The 19,369-nt window shown below is 37.8% G+C and overlaps 1 protein-coding gene across 1 annotated transcript in view; it reads right to left on the bottom strand.

The window, feature by feature from the left end:
• Med12l (mediator complex subunit 12L) overlaps window positions 1–19,369 on the bottom strand; it is a 320,970-nt gene that overhangs the window by 51,333 nt on the left and 250,268 nt on the right. Inside the window, exons 17-25 of the mRNA XM_027391634.2 lie at window positions 15,481–15,599; window positions 14,729–14,872; window positions 13,033–13,196; window positions 9,556–9,687; window positions 4,966–5,193; window positions 4,204–4,345; window positions 2,724–2,844; window positions 2,289–2,390; window positions 1,503–1,616 (exon numbers count right to left, since the gene is read on the bottom strand). Coding sequence (XP_027247435.2) covers window positions 1,503–1,616; window positions 2,289–2,390; window positions 2,724–2,844; window positions 4,204–4,345; window positions 4,966–5,193; window positions 9,556–9,687; window positions 13,033–13,196; window positions 14,729–14,872; window positions 15,481–15,599 — 1,266 coding nt within the window. The remainder of the gene's footprint in view (window positions 1–1,502; window positions 1,617–2,288; window positions 2,391–2,723; window positions 2,845–4,203; window positions 4,346–4,965; window positions 5,194–9,555; window positions 9,688–13,032; window positions 13,197–14,728; window positions 14,873–15,480; window positions 15,600–19,369) is intronic.

Here is a 19,369-nt window from a genome sequence, read left to right on the forward strand (position 1 = left end):
TGATGAGACTTAGAAATAGCCCAGGAGAAATCCAGTTCCTGCCTTCATGACCCTGGCAATTTTTAGTCAGTGAAGTTGACCAGTTCTCCTACCCTTCAAATGTTATCAGAGTAGAGAAATCATACTGGCTGAAATCGGTAGTTAGCATGAACTACATAATCTTATAAAATCCTAAGCACAGAAAAGAAGCTAGAGCATTCATGGTAGTACTACCTTTAGTTTTGCTACAAAATTCATGACCATTTAATAAAAAGTATGGTTGCTTTTCATTTAATTTTTTTCATACAATATATATTGGTCATATTTTCCCTCCCAACACTTCTCAGATCCTCCCATTTCCATACCCGTCCAACTACATGTTCTTTCTCTTGATCTCTTTCTCTCTCTTAAAGAAAACCCAAAACAAAAAATGAAAATGAAGACAAAACCATAAGACAAAATAAATGTAGCAAAACACAACAAAAAGTCCACAATAGAAAGCAGAGTCCACTTTTTGATGGTCAGCCGTTCCTTGGCATGGATCCTGTCTTGGAGTATGGTTGATATATATAGTAACATTCAATTGGAGAAAATGGAAAAGAATGCCTTTTCTTTCTTAATATATATTCTTTTTAACTGATTTTAATAGGCTTTTATGAAGACTATGCTATTATTCTTTGCCATCCACAAATAACATCTGTCAAGCAAGGTAAGGTTATATTATTTGTGTTATTTAAGGTTCACCTAGACTGGCATCTGTTCATTCAATAATTCTGCTTAAATCAAAAGGAACTACTTAAGAATATGAAATGGTCACTATTGTTTGGTTAAGGTAAAAATGAGGTACCCAAAGTTAAAAGTAGGCAACATTTGAGATCCCCTAATCAATCAAATCCTTTATGACTTACATACTAAAAATATTCGGAGGTGTTCCACTGCCCATGAGTAGAAGGCAGTGCTATTACTCTAGCAAAATATGCACAAGTAGGAATGTAAAGGGCTTCGTGGGTATCATTCATTAGATCTGAAGCCCGCGCACCTCCTACTGATCATTGGCAATACTAGCATCATTGTGGCTCCACCTGTTTCATAAAAAACATATCGTAGGTTGATATGAACTTGTTCAGAGTTACAAAAGAAGCAGAGACACTAGGTTAAAACCCAGGTTTTCTGATGTTCTGCATCTGGAATATAATCTGACCAAAATTTAAACTTTTAACTAAAAATGTCATTATTCTTGTCTATCATGAAGAGTGATTTACATCAGAATGAAGTACCATGCAGTTAAAACCAAACACACAATACTTATATTTCAGTTCTCCCCAAGGTCACCTTAGCTAAGGGACAGAATCCTTGAAGTTCCCATTACTTACACTTAGGCAAAGACAATCATCTTTTCCAGGACAAACAAACAAAAACCCTAGGTTTCCAATGACATTAGGTAGATTTCACTGTGAATACAAATCATTTTTGCCTCCACTTCTGGTGATTAACCAAGAGGCTAAATGCCAGGATAGTCTTACCAAGCATCATAATTGCTTTTAAGACAGCAAAAACTGCTCCCACTTCTATGCTGTTGTGAGCGGCGGCTAAGAGGTGTCTATCACAAGATGATCTTATTCCAGGGAAAGGTTTGCCTATGAAAACAACAACAAACTTTTAACGGCCTTTTCAACATCATTAACCATCTTCTGTTACCATTTACACTCAGTAAGGTCTTTCATTGTTAGCTTGTGGGCACTTAACTGACATTAGTTTGCTTTAATTGATGCTCCACAGACTCACTAAGAAACACTGCCAGTATTCTTACTTAACCCTTTCTCTTTAATTATTATTAAAACAATGTTCTTGCTCCCCAGAGAGATGTAGGAAAAAGATTAGTAGAATTCCCACACAGATGCATCCATCTCTATATGGAAATGATTTAGTGCAAGACTTTACTAATACCCCCCACTGCCTTAGGAAAAAGTAAATAAATGAGCTGTCGTCCACCTAAGGTGAGACAGCATGGCCCAGAATCAACACCGGCTATGGAAGAGGATGAGACTTCTCTCCAGCACGGTATTTCCTAAGAGCTCAGGCATTTTTATTGTTTATTAATTCCTCATGTTATTTCCCAATATGTCCTCATATTACACAATGAGAGGTGTGGGCAGACCTTACAGTGGCAATATCTCAGTCCTGCATCATCTGCAGATCAAGCCCATGGAAGCCAGGGAGGAAACTACAAACTGGACAGCTCCCTTGGTCACAGCAGAACCCAAAGTTCCAAATACACAGAAGCAGAGCTTCCTCTGAGGTCAGCTCACCTGTTGCTTGAGGGAAAAAGCAGGCCTGGGGAGCTCGGAAGAGGTGAAGCAGGAGGCGGCATGTCATTCTTGCCCCTGGCTCTGCATCTGCATCTCCACAAGCTGGGAAAAGGGGGAGATTAAAAGCAAGATTCCTCACATACTCCCCAACAAGCTTTTCAGGTTTTCCCCTGCTAAAATTTCAGTAATACATTAAATAAATTCTCCTCTGAACTAAGTTTACCTTTCCAAGGAACTGTCAGGCTGCCTTAAACCAAGTATAAAGCAATAGGGGATTCCTGTTCAGTTCATTGTTACTCTGCATAAAACAGCCACTCCAGTTATACCATTCCCACCAGGTATCCTGCCACCCTAATCCCCAATATGGTCCTTTCTCCATGCTTAAGTGACTCCCAACCAGCAACCAATAACACATGCTACTCTGGGCCGGCTTACCTGCTGCTAACAGAGAGGGAAGGGCGACATGTTGCACGACGTCCTCCAGGGAGAAACACTGTCGTGCTATCAGGATAGCAATGAAAGTAGCTAATGAATCATGGAATGAAAGGTCACTCACCTTTAAGAAAAACATTGACAGGTTTTAATACCCAACACCCTTTAATACAGTATCAGAGACCACTATCTAAGAGAATACTGGCAAGACAATAAGATCTCAAGTAAGAACCAACAGAGGGAAATGACTTCAATTAATGTCTTCTTGGGCCTATGTCTATGATAATAAGACAAAGCAAGTTTACTCAGATCCCAGTGATCTAGGAGGATGCTGACCTTTAACTTATTTGCATGCAACTCCAAAAATATAACGCAAGAGCAAAATCAAGAAGCTACTAAAAGATATGTCATAATTGGTAGCTGCCAATTGAATGTACTATGTTATTTATGGGTAAGGCAGGAAGCAGGAGAAGATTCCCCTAGGGGGAAAACATGACCCACTAACACTTGAACATTCTTTTCTATTACAACTAATGAGTTTTTTTTTTAATATGAGAGAATTCATTTAAAAAGGACTCTGAAAGTTTTCAATAGGCTACTAAATTTAAAGAGAAAGATGAGAGAAGGGGGAGAAAAATTACTCCTGCCCCTGTGAAATCTCTACATTCCAGATCTCACAAGCATTGGAAGATAATACAAAGGGAACACAACTATCACAATGGCAAGCTCCCAAGGGATCGTTACTCGATGCAGCAAGTCACAAAATTAGATTTAAGAAAAACTTAGGTCTTTGTTGTGTGGAAAAGCAGGCTACTACAATAGACTACAACTAATAGCTTAATCCATAGAATGAAGATAAGGATGCAGGACTGTCATTCAGTCCCAAGACAGAAGAAACAGGAAATGAACCTCAGCTCTAGAACTATCAGGTTTCTTTAATAACATATACAAATTTCTGACAAAGATGACTAAGATAAAAGCATAAATGGGTAAAGAATACACAACGATGTTTAAGACATAAACATCATGGGTGCAATCTGGAACTCCAGGAAGTCATGTACGTGATTTGGACAGTCGCTCCATCACTCCAGGGCACACTCTGAGATACACTGAATGTCCTCTGAGTCTACACATGGCTTTTCTTATGGAAAATAAAAACATCTATATTCTTAAATATATACGGGTTCTCTTCATGTATGAAATGCTTTATGTCCTGTTCTGAGGAATCCAAGCCAGAAAAGAACAAAACAGCTCTGAGACCATTCACATATAAAACCTCAGCTGCCAGAACATATTGGAATTCCTTCTACTCCTTCTATTTATTTTGACTTTTTAACTTATTTAATTCATGGTTATGACACTATGGTTTGTCACTTTTGAAAACAGAAAAATATTTTTGCTTTGTTACAGTTTAGTAAATTAAGTAGTAAAAAAATATTAGCTAAATTTTAAATTGTGGTTTTAAAATAAAGAGAAAACTTACATCCACAGTGCAGAGTACATCATTAAATCCCCACACATGATTTGAAGAACAACAAAGAGCCTTCAGAACCCCCAGCCACTCTGAACTAAGTACTGTACAGCAAGCAGTTAACTCAGAGGAGAAATTGGCTATGTCATTTATCCTGGAAAAGAGAAAGAAGATAGCAGAAAGTGATTTGGTACAAATGAGGAATGATTACACGTGACTTCTTTATTGAATACATGTTTCATTATCATTAAGCATCACTTAGGTTTAAGGATGTAATTAATACCACTTGTCAAGTAACATATAATTAGCACAAGTGAATTAGCATATTTTTGATTCTATGAGTAAATTTGATCTCTACTTTTGCATTTTATAGTAATCAAAAATTAAGGACACAGGGCTGGGGATATATTGTATACAAGATCCTGGACTCAATCCCTAGTACCACCAGGATAAACAGTTAAAGACATTATGTAATATAGGTAGGCCCAAGTTTATGTAGGCCTACCTATGTAATATAGGTAGGCCAATATTTCACATTAAAATATAGTATTCTTTTCAAAATTGTATATGGTTTTCATAATGGAGCACAAATACAAAATATCCCTTGCCAAGCCAAGAATCCAAAAGTCACTGTTTCTTGGGTTAATGATATTAAGATATAGCAGGGGTACAACCAGGAATAAAGAAAAGCAAATGTGAGCTCAGGTAGCTATTAAAGAAATGCCAAAGTAACGCCTCCTTGATTATTCATGCAAACAGGGCAAAGAAACTCACCGGCCGGCATCCTGGTGTCCCATGCACACATTCATGAGTGTGTTGCAGACAAAGCTGTACCGATTGGCAGCATTGTCACTGAGGATCTTGCCCAGCATTGAGTAATTGATGCTTCTTGCTGAAGGATTCTCAATAAAATCCATCATAAAGTCTGGATCCCAGCGTAAGTTGGAATTGGCAGGCATTACGTTATTATATATGGTCTGCTTTACTTTTGAACAGGCACTACTAAGATTAGGAAAAAAATAGTTACAAAAGGACAAAAAGAACAAAACAACCAAGAAAAATCACTTCTCTTAAGGGCATGTTAAGTGGCAGCAACTCTAAGACTTTCCTAGACAATCCAGATCCTACAATTACTAATTTCAAATTCTTTATAAACCAGCATTGGGTACAATAGGGTATAGTCCTTGTTCAGTGAAGAGTTTTTGAATAAATATGGGGAAGCAAAATGAGATATTTAATTACTAAGATTAATTATATTCTAAATCTTTTCTACATGTATATGCTCTATAAACATCAATGTATTTACTAAGCTACCTAACAACGTTTTGTTCTTTCCTTTCTTTTTTATTTTAGATTTATTTATTTACTGTATAAACAGTGTTCTGTCTGCATGTACCCCTGCAGGCCAGAATCTCCAGTTTCCAACTGTCTATTTCTTAAGAGTAGTTGTAAAGTGTTATAAACTAAGAATAAAAATGGATCCAATTACACACCAGGAAAAATTTAGTGTTTTAATACTAACTGCAAACCCCAGACCCTATTCTTTTGGGTATAGTATGCCTAGTGGCAGCTCCTGTACCCAAGCTACTATGGGAAATAGGCCACAGCTGTGTCAAGTAGAGGTGAATCTCCTGCATTCACAGAGCTCGCACTCCGCATATAGATAATACATTCTATGGCATGAAAAAAATGTAGAACATTTTTTTGTTTCTCAGCAACAAGAAAAAAAATGTAAGACAGTTGGGTGTAGCATTATACACCTTTAATCCCAGCACTTGAAAAAGAAGAGGGCTATAAATTCCAGGCAGTTGGGGCTATATCCTTTATTTCTAATCTTTCTGTGAAACAAGCAAATGTGTTTTAAGAGCCTGCTCTATCAACCGAGAATTTACAGTGGGTTACAACTGAATAGACATGAAATACTAGAAATAAATGAGAAGTAGGATGTATTCCCCATCATTTCTCCATAAACAAGAGAAGCAATGATGTAATTCCTAAGAGTTGATTCCATATGAGCCCAGCTACTTACTCCCTCTTGCTGTGAACCCTAAATCCATAAGCAGCATCCCTATCCTACTCAAGAACTCTGCTATGCAGCAGGCATTTTTGGGGGAATCAAACTTCTGGCAGATGAAATTTTTGTTATTGGGGCAACACATAGATCTAATAATTCTTAGAAGCTCAGACAACTCTGCTTTTCCTTCTTAATTTTGAGATCCACTCCACTTTGCCCCCAGATTCCCACTTCTCTGGAGTGCCTTTCTGGCTGGACACTGGACTTCTCTAAGCTCGGACTTATTCTCTCTACCTTTCTTTCCTAGACTTCTTCTCTCTTTATCACACTTTCCAAGAGGTGCTTCTATGTGTTAATAATATGCTGGCTCCCACTGGGACTATTCTCTCATTCCTCCCACTCTGCGGCCTACACACAGGGAATGAAGCCAGAAACGCAGACATGTTCCTTCTGTAACTGCAGTCTCAGAAAAAGCTGATAGACTAATGAGAGCAATGGATGCCCTGAGGTCATAAAACTTGTTTTAAGTCCTGGCTTCATCATATGTCAAAAATGACAAGGAGCAACAAGTTGTGGGTAAGGAAACTCACTTCTACTTCCTGGGATTTTGACAATTCACAATCTTAATAGAAAAACAAGCACAGTGCTTGGCACAAATGAGCTCAAGTGGCAGTAGAAATGGTTAGTGTTATGCTCCCCCCCAATCTTAGTCCCTAAACAACTTTATGGTGTTTTAGATAAAATTATTAAAATATTTATTACTACTATACTAATAGAAATCTCCATCACATTTAGCTTCTTTTTTAAATGTTTTTCCTAACTCCCCCACAGGGCTACAACTACACAATATCCCCAGAAAGCTGCCTTCTTTTCCTCTTCTTGAAGACAGTGCATACATTGTCTGTGATGCCTACCCTGCTGATGTTAAGGGCACCTTAGCCCACTGCTAGACTCCTAAATATAAATCCTGTGCACATTACTTAATGAATTCACTTAGACATCCTGATACTACATTGCAGGAGCAGTAGGGACTGGCCACCATTAGAACCAGGGATGTTGCAAAGAGCCCATCTTCAATGAGAATACTCTTTGAGAAATATAGACTAAAAATTCAAAATGCAGTCATAGAAGAAAATGAAGTATTTTTATTGTTATACCATTCCCATGAAAAGTTTCCTAAGACTCATTCAAATATTTTTACAAAGGATCATTTTAAACAAAATGGTAACATCTTCCATAGTTTTTTTTATTAATACAACTAATCTTTTGTTCAGCAGCAGTGCAATTGTGCAATGGTAGTATAGACAAATTGTTTTTTGTGACAAAATGCAGTAATGCCTACCAAGAATTATGCAATCTTCAAAACTTTGGGATAAAAGAATGAGCAATACAAGCTCTTGGGAGATTTGCATCCCAGAGAGGAGCCAAACCATAAGTAAATACATAATGTATGAGCAACAACCAATACTGAGGTTTCCAGAATGACCAACTGAAAATGGGTTGTTATTTAAAACAAAGCTGTTGCAGAGCAAGGCCCAGAAGGTGTGTAGCAGTGCACATGCACCAAACTGGGACAAAGCACCACACGCAGGGAAAGAGAGGCAGCAAGCAGCAAGTGATCTGGTTGTGAGCACCAGAAAGGAGGTATCTGGGGTCCGAAGAGAACACACTAAAGCAAAGGGCACAAGAGAGATGGAAGCCAACAAATATAAAAGGCCAGACCAGAATTCCGAGTAGTATATTGCATAGATGATAATTATAGATACCTTGCAGCCATTCTGGTCTGAAAGAATGACTTCAGCATATGTGCTGAGAATATGCTACAGTGAGTCTGGGTAAAGGCAGTGAAGCTAGTGTGGAGGACTCTGCAGTTTGGTCCAACCAAGAGATGCCTATGATGGAAGTGATGGGGATATTGAAGAGTGATCAAATGCAATGCATACATGAAAGACAGAGCACCAGGTACTTATGAGAAAACTGAACATCAGGCAAGGCAGAACAGAGAAAACCATAACTGACATGTCTTCCACATTCCTTCGGAATTCCCAACACCCTCTGACACATTTCCTCAACAGCACTTAGTATCTAGCACCTCTGATGCCTATGAAAGCACCAATGCTAAGCAAGGGATGAAAGGAATTGGGGAATCCTACTAAAATAGACAAGCAAGGAATTAGGGTCACAAATGAAGAAGCCAGCATGCAAAGACCTCTGAAAGAATGTTCCAAGTGAGGTCAAAGCAAAGGGAACATACAAAATGTGTTCATTCAGGAAACTATAACCACAGTTATACAAACAGCCATGTGTTCGAACAGGAGGCTCTAACAATCACAAAAATTAATTCAATCTGAACACTGAATCAGAGGTCTGAGAAGATAAAAGTATGAAGTTTATTAAGCTAAAACCTTTTTGGATGCATTAAAAAAAATGTTCCTAAAGCAACACAATTAATTGATAGGAGTAAAATTCTTGGCAGGATAATAGTTGCAATATAAAGATACAATAACCAGCATGCCAACTGCATATTTAACAGCATCATCTCATAATCCACACAGGTCCATCTCTCTCATGTTACAAACATCAACATTTATCAAACTGTAACTGCGTTGAATAAAATAGGCAATGCAAATAATTGCTTTTAATTAATGTTGAATTTAAAGAAGAGCTGGCCTTTTATTAGAAGCTCATCCACATATGAAGATGTGATTTGCTAATGAGTAAACTAATTTTAAAAAGAGAAAATAAATTTTAAAACACTGGGTTGGGAAGTGGTAGAAGATTAAAGATAAGGTGCCTTAATGAATCCCCAGGAAGTGGGAGGACTTTGTTACTTCACGATGTACGAAGAATAGTAAAGCCAAAAGTAGCACGGGAAGTCTGCTAAGGGGAGATGTGAAACCAAAGAAGGATATGGCAGAAAAGCAGGGCCTTGATGAGCTTTCTCTGAGACATTATTTTTCCCAAGGCAGGATTTCTCTGTGTAGCCCTGGCTGTCCTGGAACTCACTGTGTAGACCAGCAGAGGCCTACCTGCTTTTGCCTCCAGAGTGCTGGGATTAAAGGTGTGCACTACCACTGCCTGACTTCTGGTCAGATTTTACAATTTAAATTCTTTTTTAAAGTAAAATAGGAATATATGCCAAAATCACTCTTGTCTATGCATTTAAAGGTCCTGTAATCACATACTTAAGCGTATTGTCACTAGGTATTTTAACCTTCTGTTTCAATGACTTGAGACAACCAAATACTTGAGATTAGCTTTCACTGGTACATAGGGTGTAAACAGCAATGGGGACTTTAACAAACACAGGCGCGTTTGTGTCAGTGACTTATTACTTTCCTCCTGCTCACCTGAAAAGGTCTCCAAATTTACTTCTGAGGTGGCTACATGACACATAGAGGTCGTAGAGGTAGGCCAGGATACATCTTTCCGGGGAGGAGCATTCTGAGGGATTGACAACATGCTTCACCACACCACACAGCCTGAGGATAGAGACACAGGAATAAAAAAGGCACATGTCTTGATAGTATGCCAGTAACTCTTTAAAGCGAGAGTGTGTCTGCCTAATACTTGGAGATACGTATCAGACATCAAAAAAAAAAAAAAAAAAAGGGGGGGAAGAAGGAATGGGGGTGAGGGGAGGGAGAGGGAGAGGGGACTTACATGTGAAACAAGCCTGTTCCCTAACTTGAATTAATAATAATAATAATAATAATAATAATAATAATAATAATAAGAGAAAAAATCAAAAAAAGAAACCTGATTGTTCTTAAAAATATGAAGTCATTAAACATCAATTTTTGTTATGCTGAATACGAGACAGGTTTTAAAACAAAAACGGCCAGAAACATCACTGACAGTGAGAAACGAAAGTAATGAAAGGACTTCCCCAGCACTTTGATGCATGCAGGACTTAAGTTGCTGTGACTACAACACATAAGGAAAGGGTAGGCAGAAAAGTTGAAGCCAACACAAAGTTTCACAAATTCAATCAGTTGGCAAAGATTGCCAAGTTCACTAATTTGAAAAGAAACAATGCTTTGATGCAGGAAATCTGCTGAACTTGATGAATTCATAGTTTGGACTCCCATCCCTCTTGTTTATCCTAACTACAGGCCAATGTATCTTGTTTTATTGTATGTGAGAAATGAAAGTCCATTCTCTTTAGAGGCAACCTCTATAATAATGCCTTTATTTCCAAAGTATCAATACCACAGTCATTTTCCTCCATTCAAAACCATGGATTCCTCTGTTCTTAGAACATGGATGCTGGTATGACATAGAAGGGAACACATGTGGTTCATCCAGATATATCTGACTCTACCACCACCTAGTACCCAACATAGAACTTGGCATGTTACCGCTAGTGTTACAGATAACCCAAGCTCTGAAAAGAGTTTAATAGTCTTCCAACTCATCACTCTCGATTTACAGAGGGCTGTCAGGTGAAATGACTTAATAGAGAAAGGAAAGGGAGATTAGGTTCCCTGTGCATAGTGGACCACTCTGCCCCATTCAGAAGACAGCCTAGGAAAACCGGGAGGTAGTCTGCCATATGCAGGCCCATTAGGAACAGGAACTCTCTAGCGTTAGAGATGGATACCAGGAGAATGAAGGAATGCCAATGCAGTGTCCCAGTAAAGCAGAAGGAATGTCACTAGATGGGACATTTGGTGATTATCAAAGAGAGCAACAGGTGTAAGAGTCACACAGTTTAAGAGAGAAGCAAAAGCTTAATCTGGTGATTATACAGAAGCAAACAAATCCCAACATGACACAGAAAGTAAAGAATTATCCTGTGACTAAAATAAACAAATACAACTGATGGTTGCACTCATCCTGTAATAGGGTTTTCACATGCCAGAAATAAAAACTGTGATCTGATATTCTCAGTCATATTACTGGGGAAAATTACTATTTTAGCAAAAAGAATGCCCTACTATGTGCCATAGTTAGGAGTCAGCTGTTAACCTGACACAACCCTGCATTGCTTGGGAATGACCTGGGGGACACTGGCTTCATTTCTAATTCACATAGGAAGGTCCAGTTAATGAAGCCTGTGCCATCTTTAGGCAGATGGCCCTGGGCTGTATAGGAGAAGTAGCTGAGCAAGCCAAAAAAGCAAGCCAGTAAGCAGTACAGTTCCTGGACCCAGAGTCCTTCCTTGAGCTCCTGCCTTGGTTTGCTTCCATGATGTGGTTGTAACCTATAAACAAATACATCATTTCCTCCAATTGATTTTAGTCATGGTGTTCAACACAGCAACAAAATGCAAACTAGGGCATTATTGGTAAGGTAAAAATATAGCAAAGTTAATACAAATGTTTTATGAATATTTAGTAAGCTATGTTAAATGTCAATATAAATATTAAAACAATTTTAAACTAATAGTATAAGAACAACCAAACAATACTTTTTCTAACTCAGTATGAGTTCCTGACCAATGAATTAGTTGTTGAATGAATTATTTTAAAATTGAATGAATGGTTTTAAAAGAATAGAATTGATAAAACAAGAATAAATCAAATTCCAGTTAAGAATACTTGTGAAAATTTGCAAGATTTATTAGTTGTGTGAAATTGGGCACATCACTTCCAAACTCTGCACCTGTTAAATGATACAAAAAAGTGTACCCTATATACACATTGTCCTCACACTTTAAAGTTTCTGAGATTTTAAATGTTCTACTTCTTAAACTAGATATACTATTTATACATGAAAACTCCTTTTGGTTTTCTAAGAAAAGCATCTGTAAAATTGATGCCACTCAAGAGATGTCGTTCATAAACTAAATGCATGTATTAAGTTGCATAGAAAAAACAAGAAGACAAATGAAGAAATGGGAGAACAAATGAATAGGTTGCCTTTTCTTATAAAAAAGGCTCTAGAAGACCTGGTGGGGAGGAGGCAGCAAGAAGTTTACACAGGTTATAAGAACTCCTTGCATTTCTTTGGTCTTTTAAACTCAGTTCCTGCAGATACAATGAGCAATTCCTCAGCCCAACTTCACAAGTGATAGTAGAATAAACCCTTGTCTATTAGACACAAGCAGAGACCTTTCATTAATTAGAAAGACGATGACCACGTTTCTGCAGTGCAAATGTATTGCAAAGCTTACTTGGTGCCCGATTCTTCAAACATAAACTGAAAACAGAGGAACAGTTCCCTGTTCTCAGCAAGCTATGCTGTAGTGCAGCACAGAGAAGAGGGTTGTTGACCAGAAGATGGAGAGAATAGTAAGTAAACAAGGCAGCAATCACACACACTTCCTGTATTTGTAGCTCCTTCTCTAGGAAATAGTAAAACTTTTTAGATAAATTTTCATTGAATATTTAATAAGACAGTTAAAATGCCAAAGTAAATAAGTTGTTTAACTTGGTTTTTTTGTGGGATTCCTAACAATGGGAGTTGGGGGTGTCTCTGAATCTTTTCCCTGCTCATGGGACCCTTTTCCTCCTTCTGGGATGCCTCCTCCAGCCTTAAAATGAGGGTTTGTGTCTGGACTTAATACATCCTGTTATGCCATGTTCAGATGATATCACTGGGAGGTCTGCTCTTTTCTGAAAGAAAATGGAGGAGCAGAGCATCTGGGGGAGAGAGGATGTGGGAGGTGACTTGGAGAAGGGGAGGAAGGAGAGGCCGAGGTCAGGATATATTGTATACGAGAAGAAAAAAGAAAAAGAAAAAGGAAAAATCAACTTCAAACCAAATCTACAAACAAAAATACTTCTTATAACCCAGTACAATCTTTCTCCCCAAATCACTAATTTTACTATGAATTCTACCTCTTAGGATTAGGGAAAGGCAAATGCCACTTAGGTACCCACCCTTCAAACACCTGGGCTGTCTGATCAGGATTTAGAATCAGGCAACTATGATACCGCCTGAGAACAGCCACGATACAGACACACAGTCCTGTAGTGTAACTTCCTGCCAGGCTAGAAGACTTCAAGAGCAGCTCAGCTTCCACCACGCTCAGTTCATTCAGTAACTGCAACAGGGAAAGCAGGCAGAAAAAACATAGGTGAAAAAAACAACAGGAGAGCTCTTCAATGAACCATCAATGCACTCACTCTGCACACAGCTTCATAAAATACACTAGTTTTGCCACTATTTACTTTTAAGCCTTTCCTAATCTAACCGAATGTTCTTCTGTCTAGTCACTCATTTGTATACAACCAAGATGTAAACAGTACTGAAATGGTTACCAAAACTTTTTAATAGCCCCAAATCCTGGACTGGATCATTTTAAAGAACCAACAGATACTTTTTCTTCCTCTTTATTTCCTTTTGTTTTGTTTCATTTTGCTTTTGTCTGTTTGCTTTTGTTCTTTTTTCTTTCTTTTGAATGCAATGCAAGTGGTAACTACATTCTTATTTATGAATCTAGCATCTATTATATAATAAAAAACAAGCCTAATATTTTTTCATCAACACAGGAATAAATGAACTAAAATGTGCATAACTACAGTGGGACAAATGAAATTCTAAGGTCTATTTTAGAGTCATTTTTGCTTTTCACTAAGAAATTCTATTACACAGAAAATAGTATCTCATCATTCCCCATGCAGAATAGTAAGGCCTTAAAAACAAAACAACAGAAACAAAAAACCCTGAAGTAAATGTAGTTCTGAATGACAGGTATATTACTAGCACCAATTATAACCTAACAGGAAAACTGTTGATTCAGAATGGCTCCAACACTTAAAGATACACTAGGTGCTTAAAATAGTTTTCATGCAATGAAAGGGTGCACGTTCAAAGTCATAACATGGTTCTAGGACTAAAAAAGCTGGAGTAGAGAAATGATTAGGAAAAGTTAATCAATGCATACTAAGTTCAGTTAGATAGGAGCAAGATATTCTTGTGCTGTAACACTGCAGGGTGATTACAGGTAACAGCATGCACTATACCTGACAAAATTAGGGGAAAGGTACTTGACAGTTTCTACCATCAAGACATGATGTTTGAGGGCACAGGTATGTTTAAATTAATATAAAGAATATACATAACACATACATATTCTGAAGCATCATATGGTACCCCAGAAACCTACAAATCTTTTTTACACATTTATACAAGCTAGAAAATAAATGAGGGAGTTGATACATGACTCTGTGGTTAAACACCTCTTTCAGAGAACTCAGATTCAGTACTCAGCACCCACATGGTGTCTCACTAGCATCTGTAATTCCACTTCTAAGAGAACCAATGACCTCTTTTGAACTCCCCGGGCACCAGGCACACACATTGTACACATATGCATGAAGGCAAGACACCCAGCTACAGAAAATAACTCTAAAAATACATAAATTTAAGCCAGGTCGCAGCTTGTAGCCTGCAGTACTTAAAGGATGAGTAGGGAGGTCACTTCATATAGAGGTTTCAGACCAGCTGAACACTAGAATGATATCCTGGTTTTTAAATCAACAAATATAAAAAATTTAAAGAAAGAAGATAAGCTCATCAATGTTTGGTAGGTTTGCTCTCTTAAATATGAGAAAGATACAGCCTCTTTGATACCTGTATTGCAAAGTCAATTAGTCCATTGATATTCAGCGCTGGCTCCATGAGATCAAAGATGAGTTGAATATGGTGAGCCAAAGGGAGGTGGTAGGATGTTCCAGACGCAAAGCTTGTGATTTGCTCCAGCACATTGTTAGAGATCTGCTTAGACAAAAGCAAGGAAAATCACACAAACAACAATCTGGGTGATGTTTCAGTTAGATAAATTACTTTGATTTTTAAAGTAACACATATGAATTCATGGATTCTACTTGGTAGTTAGAATGTATTTACACAGAAATCAAAACATATGCAAATCAGCATTCTTAGAATCATAATTTGAAAAACAAGTAAGACAAATTGCAGTGTAACCTATATACTGGTGATCCCTAAGGGGAAGCACCCAGAAATGTTCATCACAGACACTGGAATGTGTTAACTGAAGAACAATGGATTTTTTTCTCAATTTCATAGCATTTTAACTAAATCATTAACAGGTTTCTCCATCGACAATAGTAACATTGGGTCAGCATGTCATAAAATAAATAAATTAGGAATTATTTTTGCATATTTCTGATTATTATGAAGCAAAAGTACTTACATAATAAAAACATGTTGAAGGAGACAACCTGACACTTAAAAATGAAGCTTGAGATGCTTCCAAGTCTATAAGGTGAATTTATAAAAATTAAAGTTCCAAGTGTATTGCTTGAATTTTTAAGAAGGTAGAAATATTCAAAATGTGTGACAAAACAGCCTTGAATGGCTACCTGAGATGTCACTTGATGTTGATCAAAGTATGAGAGGAGCTGGAGTTTCGTGAAAACGGTTTCCGGGGTTGGAAAAACTTCCTGCTTGCTCTTCCTGGCTTTCTGTCCTTCATCCCCAACTAAATAAACATAAGATGAGTTACTTTCCATTTAAATCAAGCTCTTCATGGTTTTAAAGATGTGTGTGTGTGTGCGCGCGCGCGCGCACCCGCACTCGCGTTTACATATTATTACACACATGTATGGAGGCAGGAGGAAAACATCTGGTGTCGTTCCTCAGGTGATATCACCGTCTTATTTATTTAGTGATGGGTATCTTACTGGCTGAAACTCACCAAGTAGGCTAGACCAGCTGGCTAAGGAGCAGAAGAGGTCTGCCTATATCCAGTCACCCCCTGCCCCCAGCAATGGGATTAACAGCATGCTCCATCATGCCCAGCTATTTTTATGTGTGTCCTGGTACTTTACTGAGTTACCTCCCCTGCCCCAGCTTTTTATGGTACATTATATTGAAGTACAACATATAGAAGAACACATATATACTCTGCATTTTCACATGAATGAGTTCCAAATCATGAAATAATACATCAGCAGCCCAAATATTCCAATATAAACCACCTCTCCTTCACCCAGGTGACAAAGATTTGGACAGCTTCCATCTTGGATGGGTGGAAACTTTCACTCAACATTATGTTTTAAGATTGGTTCGTTGTGGAGGTAATTTTAATTTGTTCTAAAATTTAATAATTCTCACATACATTATTCCAATATATGAATACATGACATATTTATCAATTATAGTAAATAATGACTAGATTCTGGCTATCATAAATATCTTTATGAACATCAATCATTAATTGACTTTGAAAATACAATAGCAACAATAAATGACCATGGGGGGAGCACCAAGGCTCACTATGACTAAACAGGCCATATTTTAGGCTTTAAAAATTATCTATTATTTATTTATTATGTGTTCATTTGCAGTCAACATGGAGCATGTGGAGAAGGCAGAGAAGAATGTATAGAAACTGGCTTTTAGCCTTGCCTGGGTATTTTTCTAAATCAGTTAAATAAATATGCACATTTATTTATGAAGAAATTTATACAATGTTGCTTATTTGGGGGAAATTCTTGTTTTATTCAAGCTAAGAACAAAAAACAAAAATACAATAAAGTATCTAGAAACAGAATTGCATATATGGATTTACAAAGACTGAAAGTAGCAGTTGGCCTACAGGATGCTCAGCACTGTGTGCTACATGGTCAGCAGCTACTCAGAAGGAGCTCTGTGACTGAGTCTCATGTGGGAAACTTTTGTTCAGACAGCTCATGTCTTTCATTTCTCTACTGAAAGCATAGGAAGTCAGCAATATTCCATGCTACGCCACAATACTTGGCTAGTGGCAAATGCAATGCTTTAAGAAATTACATCAAAAATTGACTCAACTTTGAACATTAAGCCAAACACAAAAACAAACCAAGTTTTCATCCTTCAATTTGATTCAACTGATAGTGATACCAGAATGAATAAATTAGTAAGATGTTCTGGCACTGGGGGAGAGAGACAGCTTAGTTAAGGAACTGCTGGCCCTGCAAGCATGACGCTCCCAGTGCAGATTCCAGAACGCACGTTTAAAAAACAATGCTAGGAGTGGTGACACCTGCCTGTAATCACAGCACTGGGAGGCAGATATAGGACAGCTAGTAAAGATTAGTTGTTGAGTACAAGCCAGTAAAAGACCATCTTTCAAAACAAACAAACAAATAGTGGAGGGCGCTGGAAGAATGGCAGTTGAAATTGTTTTCTGAGCTTCACATGCACCACACACATGTGCACATACGTAAAAGAAGTGCTGGTAAAGCACCTGTTAAAATTCCACTTCTGTCAAATGAGACCAAGTATAATACAAGTACGAAATAGCAAATTAATTAAGCTTCATTCTCTTTCAGTAGCTATCCTCATAAGCACAAAGTAAACATGGGATGAGGCCTTCTCTACAGCTGTTCTCAAAGGTGTCATAAGTGTATTTGAGATATCCAAGTTTTGATTTAGTTTTCAGCTCCCTAGTATCCTTCAAAACTGAAGGATACTATTGTCTTGTGTACAAAATGCTTGAAATCATGAAGTTCATGCATTAATTCAGTCTTCCTAAGACCAAAACAAACACAGAAGACATGATGAAGTAGGCCTTACTACGAATTCCGAAAGTGCTTTTCAATTAACTCATTTGTGCAAACAGGCTCCATTACTGACACATGCAATGTCATAAGAGCTCAACTGAAAGGATACCATTGAGTCTTGCAATTTAGAAAGAATACTGGTATTTAGTAGTGGTTCTAAATGAAAGATATCAATGTCATTTGTACAAGTAACAACACACTTTTAATAGAAAGTCTTTTTGTATCTGTTTTCTTATTTTTCTGACATACATTATTGCTCTTCTCCTTTCTTTTTACATTAAATTTTTAAGCCTTTAAATTCTGAAAGTGTTGACCTTTCAGACAAAGTTATGGTAGACTTGACATTAAATCTAGGTGGTTAACTGGAAATGTTATTGAAACTTTAAGTTAGAGGGAGCAGAGGTAGCTCAGTTGGCAGAATGCTCACTTAGCTGGCTTCAGTCCCTAGCATCACATACACAGAGCATGGTGATGTAAGCCTGTAATCTTAGCATGTGAGAGACAAACACAAGAAGAACAACAGAAGTTCTGGGTAATCTCTCCCAAAACAGAAGACACTATCTGAAAAAGGCAAATCATAACAACAAAAGACTTCGTGTTATAAATCCCCAAGGGAAGCCTGGCTGGTTCACCAAATGTCTTCAAGTGTGCCTCAAATAATCTAAGTTTTGTTTTCTCAACAACAAGATACACTCTAGTCTAAGAGTTTGTGTGTGTGTGTGTGTGTGTGTGTGTGTGTATGTATGTGTATCTATGTAAGGACAAATTTCCATTAGCCTCAAATACAGTTGGCTAACTTCTGGTATATAAACAAAGTCTTAAATAACTTAAAATTAAGACTGTTTGTCAGATGCATATCACTGTATCTGAAATTAACATCATTAAAATAGAGGAAAGGAAAAAAAAAAAAACCTCTGGAGATGCCACTTTAAAGTGGCGTTTATGTGACTGCTGTTTTAAATGCTGAACAGTAAATGTCTCTTTTTTAGTCCATATGCAAGAAATGTCTACTTAACGGTTTGGTACATAGACAGAACAGATGGTAGTCTGGCATTAAAACAATACTATGAAGGAAGGAAGCAGGCTCAACAGAAAAGGCACCACAGTGCTTCCTTCCCCTTCCAACCTCCTTTCTTCTTTCTAAACCAGAAATTTCAGAGTTCTGCAAAGGCCCTCTATACTAATTTGATAAATCAAGCATGACTATGCCTCTTGCAGGTATCAGCACCTCTTACCCCCATTCCAACTATACCAAAAGCTGGGTTGAAAGTCCTTTCTAGCTAGCTGCAAGGCTTCTAAGTTCAATCTTCTGATGAAACTCATTTCCTCTTTTCTCTGAGAGAGAGAACACAGTACAACTGATAAAAGTTTTCTTAGACAGAGCAGTTTCTTGTTCAAGGGCTACAAGAAGCCAACAAAAGACAGTTTCATTTCCCTTTCTCAGTTCTTGGTCATTTCTCATAAAGCTGGTATATTTGAAGGCCCTGAACTGGCAAGGGAAAGGAGCTAGGACATGGTGTGGAGACCACACATGAGGACCACTGTGTTCTCATGGCCTCAGACACTCCCTCAGACACTGGGGCTCAGAAAGCAGGCTGAAACACAAACAGGTAGTCCTGCTGTGATCAAGCAGGTACACCATGCTGATGACAGAAAAAGAATCAAGTTCAATTATTTCCACTTTCAGGGAAAAAAATCTAGAATT

Source organism: Cricetulus griseus (assembly GCF_003668045.3).
Source record: "Cricetulus griseus strain 17A/GY chromosome 1 unlocalized genomic scaffold, alternate assembly CriGri-PICRH-1.0 chr1_0, whole genome shotgun sequence".
Taxonomy (NCBI): Eukaryota; Metazoa; Chordata; class Mammalia; order Rodentia; family Cricetidae; genus Cricetulus; species Cricetulus griseus.